The sequence below is a fragment of the Dicentrarchus labrax genome, unplaced genomic scaffold (genome assembly GCF_905237075.1).
Source record: "Dicentrarchus labrax unplaced genomic scaffold, dlabrax2021, whole genome shotgun sequence".
Classification (NCBI taxonomy): Eukaryota; Metazoa; Chordata; class Actinopteri; family Moronidae; genus Dicentrarchus; species Dicentrarchus labrax.
Genome location: NW_026136721.1, coordinates 23,901,585 through 23,922,938, shown reverse-complemented (window position 1 = coordinate 23,922,938; position 21,354 = coordinate 23,901,585). Strand labels below are relative to the sequence as shown.

Sequence of the window (21,354 nt, the reverse complement as noted above, 5' to 3'; positions counted from 1 at the left end):
TAATATCCATTTCTTTAATTTTGGTTTCTGTGTTTGACATTTAGGGGGTTTTTTGCATTCAAATTGAAGCTCAACAACGTAGGCCACTGGTTTTAAAAAGGAAAAAAAAAAGGAGGTTGAGACTTAAATGAGACACTGACAAAACAAAAATTGCCTGCGGTTACAGTAGCTACTTAAAGGGTCCTGGAATTAAGTGTCATATCCATTAGGCTCATTTTGGTCAGTTTTCCTTCCCACATGCCTCCTTAGTCCTTAGTGCTGAAATCTGAATCAGTACTCATGCTCTGCTAAATGGACACGGCGTTCTTCTGCATGGCAAGTCACAGTAAAATAATGAGCGGGCAATGCATAATTTCCAGTCCATACTTTCCAGTGAAAGCCTCAAGTGACATCTCTAAGGGTGAACAAGGCTACCAGATCTACCAGAAACTAGCTTCACTTTAAAAAAATTAACTCACAAAACAATGAGAACCTATCATGGAAAGTAACAGCCTGTCACTCACCCTGAGTCTATGCACTTATCCTCCCTGCTTATTCACTCTCATTGTGATATATATAAAAACAAAAAAACAAAAAAGTAAGACAAAACAATATAGGGTGCATTTTCTGTCTCGGAAATACGTGGAGCAGAACTTAGTGCAAAGTCATCTCTATAGGAACCACGCACAGCTGACCAGCGCTGTTCTGGTATCATAAATCAAAGGTGAAAATAAAACAATAATAATAGTAATAATAGTAGTAACAACCATCAAAGTCACTGCAGGTCTGCACGAGAGTTCACCACAGTTCAGAACAGGGTTTGGGCATCAAAGACTTGCCAAATGCTCCTTGTCTCCCATAGTTCTCTTTCATTATTCTAATGTGGTCCCACTGTCTTCAGAGCGGTCTTAGTCACTCCTCCATCCATCCATTCATTCATCCTTTCAAGAGTTCAGTTCAGCAAAGTTTCTTTGCGCTGTTATGACCTCTGCTCCCGTCAGCAGTGACACAGCTCCTAGGTGAAACAAGGCACCCTGTCCTTGCCTTCACCTCAGGGTTTTTCCTAAAAGGCCACAGACTGTGCATCTGAAGATCAGGTCTCCTGGTCACTTCCTGGTCCTCGACCCCTTAACCTTTAACCCTGGTTCATGGATGCAAAGGTTATCTAACCTTCAGAAAGAGGTAAAGAGAGGGAGGGAATGGAGAGGGAAACACAGAGAAAAGGGAAAAAGTAATTAAATTCCATTTTGTTTTCCTATTGATTGAAATGCCAAACTAAAAAGGACAGAAAACATGCTGTGATTGCTGTGAATGGGCTGGAAAACCTAAGTGGACTTGTCAAGTGGCTCCCTCTGATTCGTGAACAGTGACAAACAAAACAACAAATACTCAGACAAAAACACAAACACTGTGTGTTGAGCACTGCAAAAGAAAGAGGGTTCTGCAGAGATCAAGGTGAGACAGAGTCAGCAACAGCACTTACACTACGAAGCCTCATTCAAGTGCATGCTTTGAATTCCTCGACACGATTCCTCGACACTCAAATTCAGAAGATATCTTTTTTTCTTTTACAAGCCAGCAATATTTGCATTTAGATTTGTCCATTGATAATCTATCCACACATTTTGCTTTTGTTTTGTATGGTTTAGCTTAAAGGCCCTGAAAACATATTCTATCACTCAGATTCTTAAGACGAGCGATGGGGTTGTACATGAACACAACATCCTGCCAAAGTCAGAACAGTTTTGGGAGTCATGGGAGCTTTTCATTTTTTTCCTCACTGGTTTGAAGTGGGCAGGGCTCTATTGAAAAAGGTGATAACTCATATTTCCGTAAACAAATCAGAGTTTAGCAACGGCTGAATCAAAACCTACTGACTGTTGTTGTGGTTTCCTTGTGCAAAAAAAACCAACTGGCGAACGGTAGTGAAGTTCAATGGGGTTATGTGGCCTCTAACACCTTCCCTTCTCATTGCTTGCTTCACAACATTCTTAGCAGAATTTATGAGCCATGATTTCCTCTTTGCCACATGTCAGCAGGTGTCACTGGTTGTTACCATGGAAACGTGAGTCTTTTAGTTCTGAGGTTGGCCTGGGGGTAGGGCGGCTGACTTTCTAGGTTTAAAATCAGTAACATTACAAGTAACATTAAGACACTAAGTATCTTTCTGGGGAAGCTGGCCTCTGATCTAACAACACAGCCCTGAAATAATAAGATTCAGACTTCAATTGTTGCTTTAGTCACATAAATGTAATCTTTTAATAAAATACTTAAGATTTAAAACCATGTTTTCAAGGGCTTTCAGAACATCTTCCCCCACTATCTACTGATGTAAATTCAACACTTCAACTTTTATAAGCTGGTGAGATGAGTGTCACAGAGTTTAATGCCGCTGACCTTCTGAAGCTCCTCTCTAAGCCAGGAGGGAAGCGGCTGTCCGAGACGATGCAGCAGCTTTGACAGCTCCACGTTGTGTTCCCTGTAGTACCTGGAGAGATATGCATGTGCCTGAAGGGAGGAGAGGGGAGAGAGGGTGGTGGGGGATGGAAGAAGTTGAAGGATGAGAGCAAAATAGGCAAGAAGATGAGCAGACATGGATGGGGGGAGTAGTGAGGAAATAAAACAAATAGGGAAAAAGAAAACAAGTTGGTAAGTCAGGATTTGATAAGTGATGGAGAATACAGGAAGTATATAAAGACGTGAAAATAGGCAGGAATGGAGAGAGGGACATGCGTAAAGAGATAAAAGGTAGGATAGAATGAGGAAAGAGGTGAGAAGTTCAGGGAGTGAAAAAATGGGTTGGAAGAAGGGATGTTTAGAGGAGAAAAACAAAATAGACAGCATGGGAGAAGGGGGCAAACAAGATATTGAGAGAGATTAATGATGTGCCACCATCTTTAGATTAGTTTATTTCTCCTCAATAGGACTTTTGGGCCACTAAGTGCCGAGTGGTATGAACAGAGCTAAGAAAGAAGAGGTTAGAGAGAGGGAGAAAATAACATGAAGGATGCATGAGATCCATTATCTCCCTCCCTCCTGAGTGTATCCCTCTTCTCCGCCTCTCTTGTCTCTCCTCCCTGGTGTTCCCTCCATCTCCTCCCTCCTCACCTGTCCTCTCCTTCTGTCCCCCTGGTGGAAACTCAAATACGGTTTAATTATAGGTGACACGGAGACGCAGCCATTAGCCATGTGTGAGCACATGTAGGAAGACAAATTGTGTCTATGTGTGTTTGTCTTCATGTGCGAGCAAAGGTATGATTCATTGTCTGCAGGTCTGGTCTCTCCTCTGTGGAATCAGTCGCCAGGACAAAGATTTATGGATTGGATTTTCTACTTCTACCTTCCTCCCTCCATCCTAATTCGCTCCCCCCCCGCCTCCCCATCCTCTCTCTCACGGGTGTTGTGTCACTATTGAGTCCTCATAATTAGGTTGTAACTTTCTGGCTGGATCTGATTGGCTGACAGTTTCCACCCCAATGCTGAGTCCTGTGGGAAATTTTGCCACAGCAATGGGGGCCACTGTGGGCTGTCACTATCTGTCAGACTGCTGCTTTTTCTTTTTTATTTGTCTCTATTTCTAACAATTCATTCAATGCATATGTCATAGTTTTCACTGAGCAGAAATCAATTTTAATTAAAATGTATACATTTACCTCTGGCTCCATAGGAGGGTACTTCCTCCCTTTGCTCTTTCCCAAACATTTTGTCTTTCCTCCCTCAAGGAGCTGGCACCAAAAGCCCTTCTGAGGGTCAAACCTGAGAGAAGAGAAACAGAGAGAGATAGGCAGAAGGGAGAAAGAAGAGAAATGTTAATACAAAAAAATCTAATGAGTAGTAAGTTCAGTATTTGTCTGAATATAATGTGGTACAGTTGAATGAAAGTTGAAGAAAGTGGGGCCATCTTTTAGTCACAGCCCAGACATAAATGTCACTGTGCATTCAACACACTCTCTGTCTGCCTCTTACTCTTGTGCTATCGGTGTCTATCTGACTGTTGCACTGTCTCGTTTCATCTCTCTGTGTCTATATCGCTCTCCCTCTCCATGTCCCTCCTCTCCACTGTGCAGCCTCTCTATATATGCCTGAACATGTGCTGCTTACTTGCATTCATGTTTATCCATTGCATATATAATGTATATTTCTTTGTAGTTTTCTATGCATTTATATATATATATGTATGCCTTACTTTTGCAGTATAGATATACAAAGCACAGCTTAAGAAAAGGTAAAAAGATATACATCATTGTTAACTGCTATTTGGCAGCCAGAATATAAGGGCTAATGTGGATGTGACTGAAAGATGCAAATATTGTTCTTTATCTGCATGCATCAGTGGGTGAATAAAAGAGAAAAACGAGTTAAGTGGTTCTCCTTCAGTTTTCCTCTGACAGGACAGGAGGAAGAAAGGAGAGGGGGATTAAATAAATAGGCTGCAGCGTTGAGGATCTGTCAGACTGCTGCCATGTCAAAAGAATGAGAAGGAGAAAAGAAAGATTAGGCTTTTGTGTAACTCGGTCTTCACCCAAAACACACACAGACACTCACAACCAAACACACACACACACACACACACACACACACACACACACACACACACACACACACACACACACACACACACACAGAGCCTCCTTATTATTCTGTCAAAATGCATCTCTTTACAAATTATTTGTATGCATGCGGGCTTGTGATTCAAGACAGAGACACTTTCTGTCCCAATCTGAGTTACAAATTCTGGATGTCTCTGTCTGGAGATTTGAGGGCTTGAAGGCAGATTGCATTCTGATGAGTGGTGCTTGAGAAATAAACATTTTACCACTCCTCTCAAACTCACAATCAAACTCTCTAATGGAGAATGAGTTAGAAACAGAGCGTCAAGGCCGTCTCGAGTTGTACTAGAACTAGAGAGAATTTTGTGGACCTGCATATTTAACGCATCCCTTTCAACATATTAGACACATTAAAATCTGAATATATTGGTTGTACAGTATATTACTTCTGTACTGCAGAATAAACATATTAACAACAGCAGAATGTGCCTCAATTCAGTTACAGCTGCACGATATTTAAAGGAACTGTATTTCCACATGACTTCTTTTAGGTACATTTTATTATATTGACAGGATATGCTGTATTTGTGGCTGCAAACATCATACACCACTTTAACAATCAAACACATTAGTTCTCCCTTCTGCACACGCCCTTTTTTAAATCAAATAAAATGTTTAGTTCACAGAAGTTGCATTAGTTATTTATCATGTTACTGGCAATGGTGTCTTTGCTGTTTTAGTTCTTTTGGATTGACACTGTAGTGCACTAACCTTTCGTATTTTTATTTATTCAGACAGGCATTAACACAGACAGGCAGGCAGTGTAAGTGAGACAGTTAACGCTCTGTTGGGATTTGATCCTACGCCAGCAGCTCAGGGGGCTGAGACTTCACCACTTGACTGTCTTTTGGCAAGAGCAGGCATTGTTATTGCGATAACAAATTAATGTGTTTATTATGTAATAGAAATAGTATTCATGAACTTATATTAAGCTGTATATGCAATATTATATAAGCAATGTAATAATGTCAGAATAAATAAGGCTCATCAAGTAATTTCTTCTTGACACTAATACATTTTCACTGTCTTGTTTTGTTAGTTTGCCATAATTTATGTCTTCTGTACTTAAATGTGAAGTGAAATGAATGCCTCCACCATTTACTCATATCTGTTTCTTCTCTCTTTTTTGTCTGATCATCATCTCATCCTCTCCACCCTCTCTGTAGCAACCACATACTACTTTTTTGTCTTTCCTTCAAATACTGACAATAGCCCAAACTGTTTAAAGACAGGCATACAATGGCTTTAAGCAAGCACTAAACTGACCATCTGCTATTGGCTAATCTTTGGTCTGTTGTATTTTTCAGAGAATGACCACCTGGCACCGAACACAGGCAAAGAGGAAATGGGCAGTTTAGTACCCTGCTGTTCACCAGTAGATGTCAGGCTTCACACAGATTTGGGTGTGGAGTCTCATTACAGCTTGAATCTGTACTTTACATTTCTGTCACAGTGCACAACAGGTGAAAGGTGCCCCTTACCACAGGACAAGGGATAGAAGAGACTAAAGAGAGAAAGCAAGGGAGACTTACGTAAGGGCCTGGGAGTAGTTGAAGTGAGGAGTGACTCCCAGGAATTTCTGGACTTCATCCATCACGGCTGCAGGGTCAGTTCTCAGCTGATGGCCATCTATGATCATCACCTACACACAGATACATTCATATTGTAACACTGGGCACTATTAACTAATTAGTTAGAGCATTACAACTCATTTAAGGTGGGGTATAAAGCACTGGGAAGCTTATTTAGTGCAACATGATCCACTAATGAAAGTATATAATAAAAGTTGAAAACAAAACTCTGACAGCAGGTGTAATATATCACATTATTTTTTTCTGTTTATGGTGTATTGCTTGCAAGCAATGTGCAAAGAGCTAATGTATACAGTTCACATCTAAACACAAAAATATGTCCCTGATCACAATAAAGATCATTAAAGGCAGTTCATCAAAAAATAAATCTCATCTTTCATTTCCTTTCTTCAAAAGTTGTGAACAACAAATCTCATTTTACAAAGCCAGTGTGAGACTTTAAAGATCCACTGAGTAAAAGAGTGTAAAATTTGTTTGAAGTTAGTGTATTTTGATGGTTTTCCGGCAGCAGTAGTTTCTCCTACACACTTGAAATGGGAGGGTGAGGCGAGGATGTTTTAATCTGCAACTATATCGCTACATGCCACTTAATCCCACACACTGGTCCTTTAACATTACATACTGTATGACACGTGCATGGGTTGGGTATTGCAATTGTGTGTATATATATATATATATATATATATATATATATATATAGTGCAACAGAGTGCAATTGTCTGTATCCGTATCTGCCTGTGCATACCTGGTTGGCAGGGTAGTATGTGAGCCACCTCTCTAGGTGTGTTGAGTAGAGACCGGGGATGAGACAGCGGCTCTGCAGGGAGCGGAGCTCGGCTGGTGCTCCCGGTCTTGCACTGATGACATCATAGAAGGTGAACTGCAGGGCTGCGTGGTCCTCATGAGCTCTTTGATGCTGGGAAGGTTAGCAGACACAGCAACATAAGCTTCAAAGAGCTCACTCTTATTGTCCTCTTAACCTGTTAAAACCCACCTGGGTGCCGGCGCCCAGCTTAAGCTAGTTCTAAGCTGGTTTAGCATCACACATGATATACATGCTTAAACATCAAGTGTATACTCTGTATGAGAGACTGTTTTTATTGCGGACAATGGCCTGACATTTAAGCTGGCATGCTGTTGACATTCATGTCTCATTAATCAAACAGACGTAAACAGAAGATTTCAGGGTCTCCTGACATTTCTCACATTGAGACGTATAGATAAATCAGACTCATTAACTCCACACTCACATCCACTCACCATCTTGGATAGAAAAAGAACTCCATAACAACAATCTACTCCCTGTAGAGAGCTAAAAATAATAGCATATATTCTGTGTGTTTGTGTACCTGATACCAGCTGTAGGCCCTGTCAGACGGGTTGATGAGCAGGGTGATGATCTTGGCTTTGGGCAGCAGGGCAGCAGCTCGCCGTGGGGACTCCTCAGAGGGGAAATAGTTAGCACTCTTCTCAAACAGGAAGTCTGTGGTAACATTAGAGGGTACGGGGAAAAAGTCCATGTACCTGGGGCAACAGACACACAGAAAATTTAGAAGAAATATAAAATACACGATACACATTTCCTCAAACCACAGCTTTACTGCAAACTCAGCCCCCCTGAGTGTACACTGCTAACTTTTTACACATTTTTCAAAGTCAGATACAAGTTTTAAAGTTAAAGTTATGGCCTTAATCTGTGCTTAGACAATGAGCCTAAAATAAACTCGATGATATAATTTGAACGCGTTTCATGAAGAATTTGTTCTTTTCTGGATGACTTCGAAGACTGCACCAGCTGTGTCTCTGCCAGCTAAATAACCCATTTAAGGGTCAATTTAGGCAGCCATATGTCTTTTGGCTTATGTGTGCAGGCTTAAAAAATCATTTTGAAGACGTTGTTGAACTGGTTTGAACCGCTTAATGTATCACTGAAGACTGCAAGGCACATTGTAGTCTAAAACAACTTTGCAAAATGAAACAGAGTTGTTTATAATCTTTCATTTGACCTTAGGTTCTGGCTAATAAAAACGAACAGAGAGAGAAGGAAAGTTAGGGTAAGTGTGCATTTGTTTGTGTGTGTTCTCACCAGTCAATTCCTTTGTGGTAGTTATTAGTGTTGAAGAACTGGACCTCCTCATAAGTCTTTGGACTGGGGAAGTTACTGGAGATGGAGGGATGCATGAGTAGGAAGAGATAAAGTGCTGTCGTTCCTGGAAGAAAGGGCATAATTCATAACAGGCTCGTTAATTCAGCTCAGCAGAGGGTAGTTTGTGTGTGTGCGTGTGTGCAGCAGTATGTGTGAGAGCTGTCATCCACTGATCCATACTGGATGATTTTTTCCTCTGCAAGATTTATATCTTGCTGAGAATACACTGTGTGTGTGTGTGTGTGTGTGTGTGTGTGTGTGTGTGTGTGTGTGTGTCTGTCTGCAAAGATCACAGGCCTCCCCATCAAATGATTCAAAACCATTTGACACCAATCAGCACTGGGGCTCTGGTCGTGCCCTCTGTCTCACCCTCAGCAGTTCTCTTTTCACCCTGTTCCCCTTACACTTACACACTTTCTCCTACACATCCTGTTACCCCCCCCCCCCCCCACACACACACACAAACCAAACAAACAGACACTCTGTTTCCTGTTTCCTGTTTGCTCCAACATCTCTGACATGTGAGGCCTGACCCGCAATAAAATTAATGAAATGTATCGTAGTTGTTGTTCGGCTGCCAATGTTGCTATAGTGACCCTTCCTTCCATTTAGAAAATGATCACCTGGTTAATTAGCAGCATTACCAGACCTCCTCACCTCTCACACCAAACACCAGCAATTAGAATTCTTGAAATCACACAAAGGCAACACTATGGATCCATGTAGTGTTCGAGATTATTATTATTATTATTTGATTATTATTATTTTTAGTTTTAGTTTTAATAATAGTGACAACTGAAGAGTGACAGAATGGGACACGCAGCAAAGGATTCAGCCTCGGTACATGTACAGATTTTTTTTTAAAATATCCTCTTCTTTTTGTCCCTTTGACAGAGACATAGTAAGACAAGACAGAGAGGGTGGTAGCTCAGTACTGTATCTCTATGCATCTAAAGTAGATAGAATGTGGGTGGAAGAAAGGAGGTAAGAGCCTCCTCCTTTGTCTCCCTCTGACAGGACCAAAGGAGCAAAGGGGATTAAGTGAATGGGCTCTGATGTTGAGGATCTAGACACCTGAGCACACAGAAGGAGTCTCTTTGTTGCATGTGTTGGTTGAGTGTGCATTTGTGTGAGGCTTACCTGTTTTCTGTGGTCCTATGACCATGAACTTGGGTAACCTGTCGCAGGTTTTCTCTTTAGACCAGATGTCTTTATGCCGTTTGTCATCGCACGGGTTCTACACAGACAAAGGATTAGAGGTTGAATTAATGATATACATGTGATGCATACAAAATCGACGTGTCCATACATCCTTTGTATGGATAATATACTACACTGAATGAATGAAGTTATTGTTATTGTGTCATTCATACAAATATTCCCAGCCTGCATGGGCTTAGAAGACACAACAAATTCATATATGCCTGAACAAGAGTGGAGCATATATATTTTCAGACAATACTACGACAAGACCAAACAATGGAAAAGCAACTTTTACAATCAAATTCTCATACTGTTGTTGTCTACAACACCTCTAGCAAAAATAATTCCTATAATTAATTAGAGGAGTAAATACAAGATTAATAGTGTGTCCTGCCTTTTTTGGGGTTGAGACAAAGTTACCATTGTGAAAAAAATGAACTCACATAATAATAATAATAATAATAAAATCATAATAATTTTTACAGTACGAAAGAAAAATGGGACTCACTTTCTACATCACACAGGTCACACAATTAGTTTTTTTCTGACTATTTTTGAATCTACATAATAAGAATTACACAGAAATGCATGGTAAAAATGTACAGACAAGTGTTAGAAAACACACAAGCCCATACATGTGGGCAAATACCCATGCACACACACCTGCCAGAGTGGGTTCCTTTGTTCGGGAAAAAGCTGGAAATACTTGTGTGCAAGCTGTAGGGGTGGGAGTGTGTGCAGTCTCAGGTTTGTCCATGAGCGAAGGAAGGAGGCAAGGTGGACGAACGTGTAAAGACCCAGTCGATCGTTGCCATAGTTAGACAGGTGAGTCATGAATATACTGATCTAGGGTGGAGAAACAGAGACAGAGTAGAGACAGAGTAGGGGGTGGAGTGGAAAAGGGACAGGAATGGAGAGAGGGAAAAACATACTTATTGTGTTGTGCAAAATTGTGATAAAGTCAAAATCTCATTTCCCAAGTTCCCATGTTTGTGAAAAACTGAAGCAGCGCAGTAAATCTAATTACTGTTGTTGTGACTGCAGTGGAAAGCAAACAGATTATTTCTCAGTGTGTGATGGTTTTAAAGTCAGTAACAGAGCAGCTGTCCACTGGTTATCAATATTTGCCATCACTTTGCAAAGTGACACACTCACTTTTTGTTATGTATGATTATACATTAACTTTCAACACAATACAGTCTCAAGTATAAAGAGGAAAACAGATAAACTGAAATGGATGTATTCACCACTCCTGGTAGATAAAGCTGAGGAGGCAGCACAATACTCCTCATAGCCACCGGGTGATGGGAGAGATGCAGCTACCCATGGGAAAGTGTTTCAGAGTGTGTCGGGTGTGTGTTCATGACGGTTAATGTGTGTGAGGGAGAAGGAGAGGCTCAGAGGGAGTGAAGGAGCGATAGTGTGTTGGTCCAGGCTATCTGTCCACGCCTCAGTGCTTTTATAGGCTGATCAAAGAGACAAGCTAAGATAGCTGCTACAGACAAATGCGACACACACACACACACACACACACACACACACACACACACACACACACACACACACACACACGTTTCTTTTGTGATTGGAGGGGAGCTGGGGAACGTGAAGTGTCTGGATGAAACGGCAACATCAGCCATTAAGATATAAATTATTTGGTGGATGTGGGCATGTGTGTGTGCATGGATGATTGTTTGTCAGAGAATGCCAATGAACTTGAACACTCGCACACATAGAAAGACACACACAAGCACACACAGTGAATTCCCTGGTGACAGAGGACTGTCGGTGCTCCTCTTTAACGCTGAAGGTTGCCGTAGATACAAAGCGACACAGTGTCGGGGTTTGATGGATCAGCGTCCGGCCGACCTGGAAAGCTGTTCAGAATACTGATCGCCTCGGAATACTGATGGCAGGAATGTGTGTGTGTGTGTGTGTGTGTGTGTGTGTGTGTGTGTGTGTGTGAGGAAGAGAGAGAGAGAGAGAGAGAGAGAGAGATACACTGTGGGAGGGAGGAAGAGGAACCAGACAAGTGTGTGGCAAGTTTTGTTTGTAACAAAGAATGCAACAGAGAAAGAAGAGAGTGTAGCAAGGGTACGCATGTCAGAGTCATTTTTTATGTGTGTGCGTGTGTGAGTGTCTGCATAATTGTTTATGCGTTGTTTATGCGTTTGTGTACGGCGGCGCAATTGCGTGCATCTGCCTCCGCCTTCTTATCTTGTGTTCACTCTGAGCAAACCAGCAGTGCACCATCCAGCCTTGCCTGCTTCATATCAATCTAGTGGATGTTCGAGCAACAATGTGGAACCCCTGTCAAAGCATCACCAAGCACTCAACCAGGAACAACCAGGAACAAACAGAAACACAAGCCAGGAAGAAATGTTTGCTTGCTCCTCCTCTCCAATGACTCGTAATGTCAAAACCCCGAAACTTCCTTCTTCAATGCATGAATGGAGAGCTTGAAGCACTACTCTTGGAAATGTGTAAAATTAAATTTGACAGCGTCTCACCGGAAACATCTATTCATATTTGTGATTGAGCAGGAATATTTCCCACGGCATGCTGCGGTAGCTGACGGGGGGAAGGGGGATTTTTTTTTTTGGAGGGGGGGCAGATAGACACTGAATGCAGACGAATACGAGTAAATAAGATGATATAAAACATTTCTAAGCGTTCCCACCTCTCCTTTTTGCGTTGTTTTGTGCTTTTTTGAAAGCAGGCAAGGTGATCAAAAAGTGATTTATGCTCCCTTCAAACCACTCAATACCCTATGATGTCTGACTCAGGCTGTGAGGGGACGTGGTGTACTGTATGTATGTGTGTGCATGAAAGACAGAGAGAGGGAGAGAATCTGAGTGTTATTGAACATGGAAACATTCATTATGGAGCTTAAGCGCTGCCTGCCAAATTAAACAAAGGGGGAGAGGGAAAATGATTTGTGTTTGTAATTGGAGAACTGCAGAAAAAAGGGAAAGAAAAGAGTACAGAGGGAGAGACAGTGAAAGTAACCTTGGCAGGTGAGTCTGAATTAAAAAACAAAAAAGCCACTTGAGAGAGTGTTAATCTCCCGACACAGTGTGGGCCCCAAACCCTTTTGGTAGAAAAACTCACTGTGGCTGAGAATTCAATTAACTGAACCATATAAACCTTTTCTCTGCATCCACTGCCACGTCTCATTTCCTGAATATTGGATTGCTTGGAGTCCCCTATGTGCCTTTAATAAAGAATACTGTGCTAATAATTTAACACCAGAATTGGTCTGAAATCATACTGGGAACTTGGCTGGGAGAGAAGTGTAAAAAGAGAAATAAACTCAACCCCATAGCCTCCCTCTTTCAATCTTAGTCCCTTGTCTTTTCTTCTCATTTCTCCTACGCAGCTTAATTTCCTCCTTCTTCTCTCATCCCTTTAAAGTGCATGCTCCCACTCTCTCATCTGCTCCAAAAAGTCACTTTATGTTGTTACTCCGATCTCATGCTGACCTAGATGCTCTGATGAAGCATGTCAGTCCAACATGTAGTGATGTTCTTCAAAATCCATGCACACTAACACTCACGTACACACACAAATGCCATGTCTTGCAAGATTAAAAGAGCCACCAGTCGTGTTTTTCAGTTTGTGACATGTTCCAATCCCCTCTAACATGATTGCATTTTTGAATAAATTACTTGTTTTACTGGCTTTTGGTTGAGGATGGATTTTTGTCCACACTCTTCTGTCTGTCTGTCCTTCTCTGTCTATTCCTGTGTATCCTTTTGCCTCTACCACTCTCTCTCTCTCTCCGTCCGTCTCTGCCCTCTCTGCTGCTTTCTCTCTTCTTCAATGTGTAGCTGTAAGCAGCCTGTTTCCCATTACAGACCACTTAGTTCCACATACATTTCTCCCTGATTGAATTGTTATTGCTACTAAAAAGAAGCCTACACCCCCTCCCCGTTACATTCTTTCTCTCTCTCCTTCATCGTCATCGTTCTCTCTCTCCCCCTCCTTTCTTTCTCAGAGTCCATCTCGCTGTCTCTGTCTCATCCGTGGATAATTGAAAGCTGAACGTCAATACAGCAAATGATTTCGATTCAATTTATTCTGCCTGCTCCAGTCAACATCTTCTGGCCCTTTCCATTCTGCCATCTTTCACTGCTTTGCTCTCACTTTGTAATTTCTCCTCCTGTTTGGATTGAAGCTTATTGTGTGCGTGTGTGTGTGTGTGTGTGTGTGTGTGTGTGTGTGTGTGTGTCTGTAAGCCTGTATGTGTTGATGAGCTGCCAAAACCTTCAGTAGCAATCAGCAGGAGTCCTGAGAAAAGGAAGGAAGGAGTGAAAATGAGACAAAAGGAAGTGTAGAATGATTCACACGTGTGAGAAAAGTCAACATGAACAGGTTGAAAATTAGAAAAAAAAATGATAAAAGAAAGAGATGGGAGAGAGAGAGAGAGAGAGAGAGAGAGAGAGAGAGAGAGAGAGAGAGAGAGAGAGAGAGAGGCCACCACAGCCTTGGACAGGAGAGGAAAGGTGAGGGATGTGAGGGTGAGTAAAACAGTGGGCTGGGAGGGAGGGAGATTGTGCTGATATTTGGTGTTTGGCTAATAAGCTTAGTGGCAGAGCTAAGCGCTAAATGTCAGCCCTGATATATGTCTACAGCTCTGCTTATGTCAGCTAGACACACATTTATGCAAACATACACATGCACACATACGCAGATATTTAGACGCTGACACACAAGCATATGTGTTTGTGTGTGTTTGTGCGTGTGTGTGCCTGTATGTGCATCGCTTCCTCTCTGTATGTGTCTGGATTCTCAAGTGACACAAGATGCCGTGACCTGAAAATTAAATCTCAATCTGTCTGCCACCTTCTCACCCAGCTCTCCCCGTCTCTCCCCCCTCTATCTCCTCTTCTCCTCCCTCTCTCACCAGCTCTCTGGCCATTTATTGGGAAATACTTGTGCTCTATTGGCTGTTTGCAGAGTCTAGGTCGTCCAATCGATTGTCAAGCTTATGTGAGACAGGGAGCTCAATGATCGCTGATGCAGCCTGGCATGATGCAAAAGTATCCAAATGCACATAAACACGTGCACAAACGTCTACACACACACACACACACACACACACACACACACACACACACACACACACACACACACACACACACACACACACACACATATACAGTACATGCACGTGCACTTCCAATATGTTGGGTGTTGTCAGTGGTGAACTGCCACCACAGGCCAAATGTGATTTAAAGTCATTGAATGGGAAGTGACAATGTTACCAATGTGCAGCTCATCAAACAATAGAAACCCCTAGGGGACTAAAGCAGTGAGCTACAGAACACTATTGATTACACGCACAAAGTGCACTCACTAATGAAAGCTTTTGCGTCTGCAAATGGAAACATAGCAGGGAGAAGCAAAAATAAATCATCGGCCTGTATGTATGTGTGAGTGTGTGTGTGTGTGTGTGTGTGTGTGGACGCACGTCATGGTAGACAGCTCTCATTTAGTGCTTAAAATGCTTTTATGTGTAATAGGTCTCTTCATTAAGAGATCCAACAAGAGGAGGGTTTCATCTCTTATTACACTGATGAAGAAAGGGAGGCAGTGAGAAGGACAAAAGATTGTTGAAACAGGAAAAATGTAATTAGCCTCTGTGTGTTTCTGGCTTTCAAGAAGAAATTAAATCCTTTATGTAATATATATGAGGTGTGTGTGTGTGTGTGTGTGTGTGTGTGTGTGTGTGTGTGTGTGTGTGTGTGAAAATGATAGAAAGGGACAGTGAGCGTGCCGAGGCATCCCTCTTGGTTTGTGAGCTCATGTTGAGATGACATCACTGGTGATGAGAGCAAAACACGTAGTTAGGTCCTTTGTCCTCAGTTATAAAAAGATACAGCTACACACAGACCCCCCCCACACACACACACACACACACACACACACACACACACACACACACACACACACACACAGACACACACAAACACATACAAAAATTAAACCACCACAAACTTCAAACCACCACAGGAACACACAGCTCAGTGACATTAGTTTTGATGGAGGAGAATATATGAGATAAATTCTATGTAAACTTCACAGGATTTTCTTAAATAAAATGAAGACCACAAGAAAACAACAGACTGCTTCTACCTTAGCCCGCATACCGTTAGGAAACTGAGGCATTTTAGTGATGAAAAATATATTTTGCAATTTGGGTATATTATGTGTTGCACTATATTTTTATTACAAAGCAACGCGTTTATACAATCAGTTCATTTTCTAATTTTTTTTTCTCACCTTTTCAAATTAATTAATATAATTTACTATTACTATGTTGCCTATATAACTTGGTTTATTTAGTTTATTTCTACAGCATTTCTCTGATAATTATCAATGTTGTTGTCCTTTTACGTACTAGCATTTCGTAACAGTTAAAAAGCAGAAGCAGAATAAATATGCTAGGGTTCAATGCATTTGCACTGTGTTTACCCTCTATTGGATAATTTGGAGCCTTGCATTTGTGGACCGGGAGTGTTTTCTCTGGAGGTGTTCAATGTAGTCATGTAAGAAGCTCCTGGTCTTTTCAGGTGATTTTAGGAACCAAAAGGCAACCTGTGACCACTGCGTTAATGTAACTTTTATAAGAGCAAGTCTGTGATTTTAATTTGGTTCAAACTGAATGTGTCAGTCATTTTTACAGACTGCATGGTTCAATGCCTATAAATCTCCAGTTAAAAAAAAACAACAAAAAAAAAAAACATGTTATAGTGCCCTATTGGAATTGAAAACCTTGGCATTTTCCTTTTACAAGACAATTATGGAAGTCTTTACTCCTGTTATCCTCAACCCAAAGGAAAAATCTGGCTTTCCTCAACAAACAAACACAACTGTCTTTCCTCAACAGTGCTTATGTTTGTTCAGCAATGTTGGCTTGTCCTGCTCATGCTAAAGGCCACATACTGTATGTATTAGTCTCTATCACAATTCTTTCAATGACGCATGTTCAAAAAGACTGTGAGAAGGACTTTTATAGGCACAGGTGACCATTCAACTCACATGTTTTCCCCGCTGACGCCTTGCTGTAACAATACATTACAAGCAATTCAGCTTCCGAAATCACTCCAGCTTTTAGATAGAAAAAGGTAAATTACGCTCCCTCCAGTTTTTACTCCATGCTAACCACCTAGTTCTTTGGTCTATTATTAGAAAACCATTGTCCCTGCCAGGGGAAATGTAAAACATTTCACTTCATGTGTACCAAAGGACTTCTTTTCAATGAAAGTGCTACCTCATACAGAGAAGTTGGGAACAGCAAAATTAGGCAATTATAAGAGTTCTTTTGAATTGGATATAAACAGATTCCTTTTTTTGTGTCAATCGTGAACAACAAGAACAACAAGCTTTTACAATATATCAATGCAAATGTCATGTGTTATTATCATTTTAAAACAGGGAAGCACTGACATGCATAGCCAGAGAAGACACAGAAGACAGATAGAACAAAAAAAACATTTAAATAAATAAAAAGACACAGAGACAGAATGAAACATAGAAAGAAATGAAAGAAACAAAAGAAGTTTGTCATGAAATAGAAACAAAAGGAATAGCAAAAAGACAGACAGAGACAAAGTGGTGCAGGGAAAGAAGAAAGGGCTAGATTGGGGTGTTGTGTGACTTGCCTCTATGATGTTCGTTGAGTTCTGACAGCTCCTCTAGTTCAGCACTCCTCTACCTGACACTTCAATACAGTCTACTGCAGGTCTTAGAGCATCTTTTTGTGTGTTGTGCAGTTTGAGTCAGAGAGAGATTGTTTGGGGATAATTCCTGGGAATGTCTATGCCTACTTTTGACTGAGTGCCTGCGTGTGCTTGTGAGCACGTGCGAGTGGATGAGCATCTTAACTGCCACCAAAACCTAATTCTGTTCCTTAATTCAAAGCAGAATCGAGTTGAGCTGACATACACAGCAGGGGTAAGCGCGAGGGGGAGGACGCGTGCATGTGTGTGTGTGTGTGACAGCAACCCCCCTGTGGTGAGACCTAATTTAAAGTGGGGAGATGAACACAGCTCCACTGTGAGAAGCAGCCCCTGACAGGAAAAGAGACAGACACACACATGCGCTCACACACAAAGCAAAAATGAAAAAGAATGAACCAGACAGAGAGGAAGTTACCTTTGCAGAGAGAGCGGGAAACCCAGTTGGTGCCTCTTTAAGGTGCAAAAATCAAAATAGAAAGTAACAGTCCTCCCTGTTTCTCACTCTGTATATCCGTTTGCATGTGCAAGCGTTAGTGTTTGATTGTGTGTGTGTGGTTTCTCTGACTCACTGGGTTGAGTAGCACAGTGAGAAACAGCTCTCCCCCACGGATGCTTTTGTCCAGTTCTTTAGGTCCACCAGGGTATTCCTTATAGTAGATAGTGTGAGTAAACAAGCCACACGTCTGACGAGGCAGGACCTACACAGGCACATACACATAAAAAGAGAAGTTGTTAATATATTTCATATCTTTAATTTACACAGGAAGTGCCAATGAATAAATAGTTTATGATAACAAGGAAAGTATGATCAGCAAGTACTAATTTCTAAGACAAAAAATATAATCATACATAATCATCATAACCTAATTACACTCCTATAATATTGTCGGACTCACGATGGACAGTTTAGAAAAATGATAAAGATCGATGCAGAAGAAGCAGAGATAATGTCTTTTTCATTCAGCGCATTTTTCTTTCTTGTCAAAACTTGGCATGATTCAGGTGTGTTATGCTAGCACCGGCTAAGAAGCGTCCAGCCACAAGCCTAAAGTAGAGATGAGGAGTGGGCTTCATTTTCAAACTTGTTGTTTTCATGGGACACTTAAAGGTCCAGTTTGTAACACTGAAGAGGTTCTATTGCAGAAATGTAATATTATATGTTTACTTTAGTGTCACCAGAAAATAAGATGAAGTGTGTTTGTTATGTTAGAATGAGACATTTTTAACTTCACCTCTAGATGCTACTAAATCCTGGCCTTAAGTCTAAGTTCTAACAGCTTGCTTAGCTCCCTCTGGAACAACACACTTTTTTCCATACGCAGAAGCACTCCACAAGACCTGTAAACAGACTTTAATGTGTAAAAACAATGAATTTCCCCTTTAAGTGGAAAATGAATGAATTTGAGATTAGACAGCAAACTAAAAACAGCAATTTTTTTAGGGCCAAAGTACAAACAAACCGGGTAAAAAGATCACTTAAAAAATAAAAAGAATTCAGCTGGAAGAATAAAAGATGACAGATGTAAGGATGAAATGTACAGCGATAGAGTCAAGTTTTTCTACACTGCGGTTTTTAAATATGAGAAGCAGACAGCAGAGCGGGTCAGGGATATCTGACGTTGTGTCATCCAGCATATGGTAATGTTACCTATCACAGTGGAGAAGCACAGGTGCCAATTCTACAGATGTTTCAAGTCAAATCCTTTGCAGAGTCTAACAGACTTGTTTAACCAATGGCATTTTGACTTGTCAAAAGCACAGGTGTAATTGAATAACATACATGATAGTTCTGCTCCATTTTAGTTGTTGCTGGATGCTGGCTCACTGACATGGCTTACTGAGACACTTACAAAGGAGCCATTATGAAATGTTACTGGTTCCACTTGTGCCTTTCTTGTGATGACAAGCCAACATGTGCGCTGTAAAGAAGGTCTATTAGGTCCAAGAGTCAAATTAGGACACACCATTTACCGCTGTGCTAGAGGCACAAATCCTGCAGGGCTGTCCAACCGAGATTACTTCACCACAGCAGCAGACAGCTTGTTTTTATGCAGGTGCATAGCATCAGGCATTGATTTGCACTGGTGAAGTTAATTCTTTCTGGGGCACCTACACCTGTTAGGTATTTTGGTGACTTGTTGTTTACCGAAGCAGAAGGTGATGATAATGGATTACTTTTAATCCCACCTCGAGCAGGTGCACCATGCACCACTGGCCACGAAAAACACCATCAACAACACCAACACTTGTGTGAGTTACATAGTCTGTGACTTGACTGATGAAGCAGATGTCAATATCTCAGGTTGTCTTTAATACAACTAGTGAATGCAGCAATGTTTTGGTTGGAAAGGGTTTTACAAGTGACATCAATTGTTTTTGGCTTTGCATTTTAACATTAGAATAATCAGGGAGTAGTAGTAGCAGCATTTGTCAAAAAGTATCCACAGCGAGTTAAGAGTCAAGTATGTATTTAAAATTATGTCGTAAAAATTTGCAAACTAATGTGCCCAAAAAGATATAAACTTCCAACAGAGTGCTAGATAAATGTGTTTAACAGCTGATGAATTAATCGCTTTTCATTAGGTCATCAAATGAATTAAATGAAAAGAAGAGAATAAGATGAGAGGAGAGGGGAAGAAGGTCTTTATTGTGAACTCCTTGTGGAGCACTTCTCTGTGTGAAATAGAGAGTAAAGGCTGGAAGCGCAGATATTGGTTTATCTATAAAACACGGCAGTCGTTCACACACCCGCGCGTGCACACACACACACACGGGAGAAAGAGAGAGACAGACAGAGAGAGAGAAGGCCACCAGAGCCATAGACACTCAGCACTATTTCACCAAACCAATTATCCACAGAGCTATAGCTCAAACTGATATAGTACATTTTAAAAAGAAATACACACACACAAGTATGCATGTTTGCGCTAGTGTACTCTCTCTCTCTCTAACACACACACACACACATACACACAGCACAATCCCATATCTCAGTCTGATTTGTTCTGATACTGTGGGTCCAGTGGGTGGCTCTCAATCTGCTGACAGAGACACCCAAACACCAATTTTACAGCCTTAAGACAACTTGCTGTCCTCCTATGAGCAAACAAAGATGGAGCGAGAGAAGCACAGGGGAAAGAGATTAATAGACAGAAATTGCAAGAAAAACTGAAAGTGAAAAAATGTGAAAGGTAAAGAAAATGGGAAGGTTGTGAGTGATGTCCCAGGGTAACTTTATGAGAGGTCAGTAGGCTAGATGAATTATCACAATCTGAAAGCTCACAGGCCAGTTTATAGTGAAAAGATTTAAAGGTGCACATATATACACGCACACAAAAACTGCCTCTCAGAAAAAGGTTCCGCCTCCATGAGCTAAGTTTTGAATTTGTTCTCTTTTTCTTAGCCTCCCTTTGCTATTTAGTCAGTGCAGCATGCAATGTCTTGGAGCAAGAGATGAGCCTTTTCACTGTTTCCCAACACAGCTTTTACATTTCTCTCCTTAATATATTTTACAATGGCTAAAAACACATATTTGTGCATTTCTACAGATTTAGAAATGGAATTTGACGAATGTCACCTGAAGGTCCATTGAGTCGCTGTTGTGTAGCTTTAAATCCTATTTCATTGTTCTTCATCAGCAGATGGTGTTTGCTTTGTGAATTTTAGATATTCCGTTTTTTCTGAGCACAGGAATTTTCAGTCACGTTGGCTTAAAGGGCTAGCTTAAAATCTTCTTGATGAGGTTGAGGATTAAGTTTAACATCCTCAAAGAGCTCAGAACAAATGGGAATTTGGACATACAAGTCTCTGTGACAACTGGGTAAACTACATCTGCTAATGAAGATCATGTGATATGACTGAAAGCACTCAAACAGCTACTAAATGGACCTTGAGGTGAGACTGTGATTTCAACTGCTGATCCAAAATCAGCAATAAACTGTGAAATTGTGAATTTTTTAAGGTACATAATTCTGCTTGGCCAAGACGGAGGACTGTAGTGTGCTACACACTGTTTAAGGTAGGAGTTCATTTGATGCAGCATATTGGATTCCTCTGAGACCTCTGAGGTCCAGATGTGC

General features: G+C 41.1%; 1 protein-coding gene across 4 annotated transcripts in view; it reads right to left on the bottom strand.

The window, feature by feature from the left end:
* Window positions 1-21,354, bottom strand: part of ndst3 (N-deacetylase/N-sulfotransferase (heparan glucosaminyl) 3) — a 39,641-nt gene continuing 18,287 nt past the window's right edge. For 3 of the 4 annotated variants that reach the window (XM_051384995.1, XM_051384994.1, XM_051384996.1), the window contains 10 exons: window positions 17,845-17,973; window positions 10,194-10,376; window positions 9,468-9,564; window positions 8,268-8,391; window positions 7,531-7,705; window positions 6,927-7,097; window positions 6,122-6,231; window positions 3,633-3,735; window positions 2,377-2,487; window positions 1-1,144 (listed from right to left, as the gene is read on the bottom strand). In XM_051384995.1, the coding sequence (XP_051240955.1) occupies window positions 1,115-1,144; window positions 2,377-2,487; window positions 3,633-3,735; window positions 6,122-6,231; window positions 6,927-7,097; window positions 7,531-7,705; window positions 8,268-8,391; window positions 9,468-9,564; window positions 10,194-10,376; window positions 17,845-17,973 (1,233 nt within the window). In that variant the 3' untranslated portion in view covers window positions 1-1,114. Of the gene's footprint in view, window positions 1,150-2,376; window positions 2,488-3,632; window positions 3,736-6,121; window positions 6,232-6,926; window positions 7,098-7,530; window positions 7,706-8,267; window positions 8,392-9,467; window positions 9,565-10,193; window positions 10,377-17,844; window positions 17,974-21,354 lie in introns of all 4 variants that reach the window. The other variant, XM_051384997.1, reaches the window with a different exon arrangement.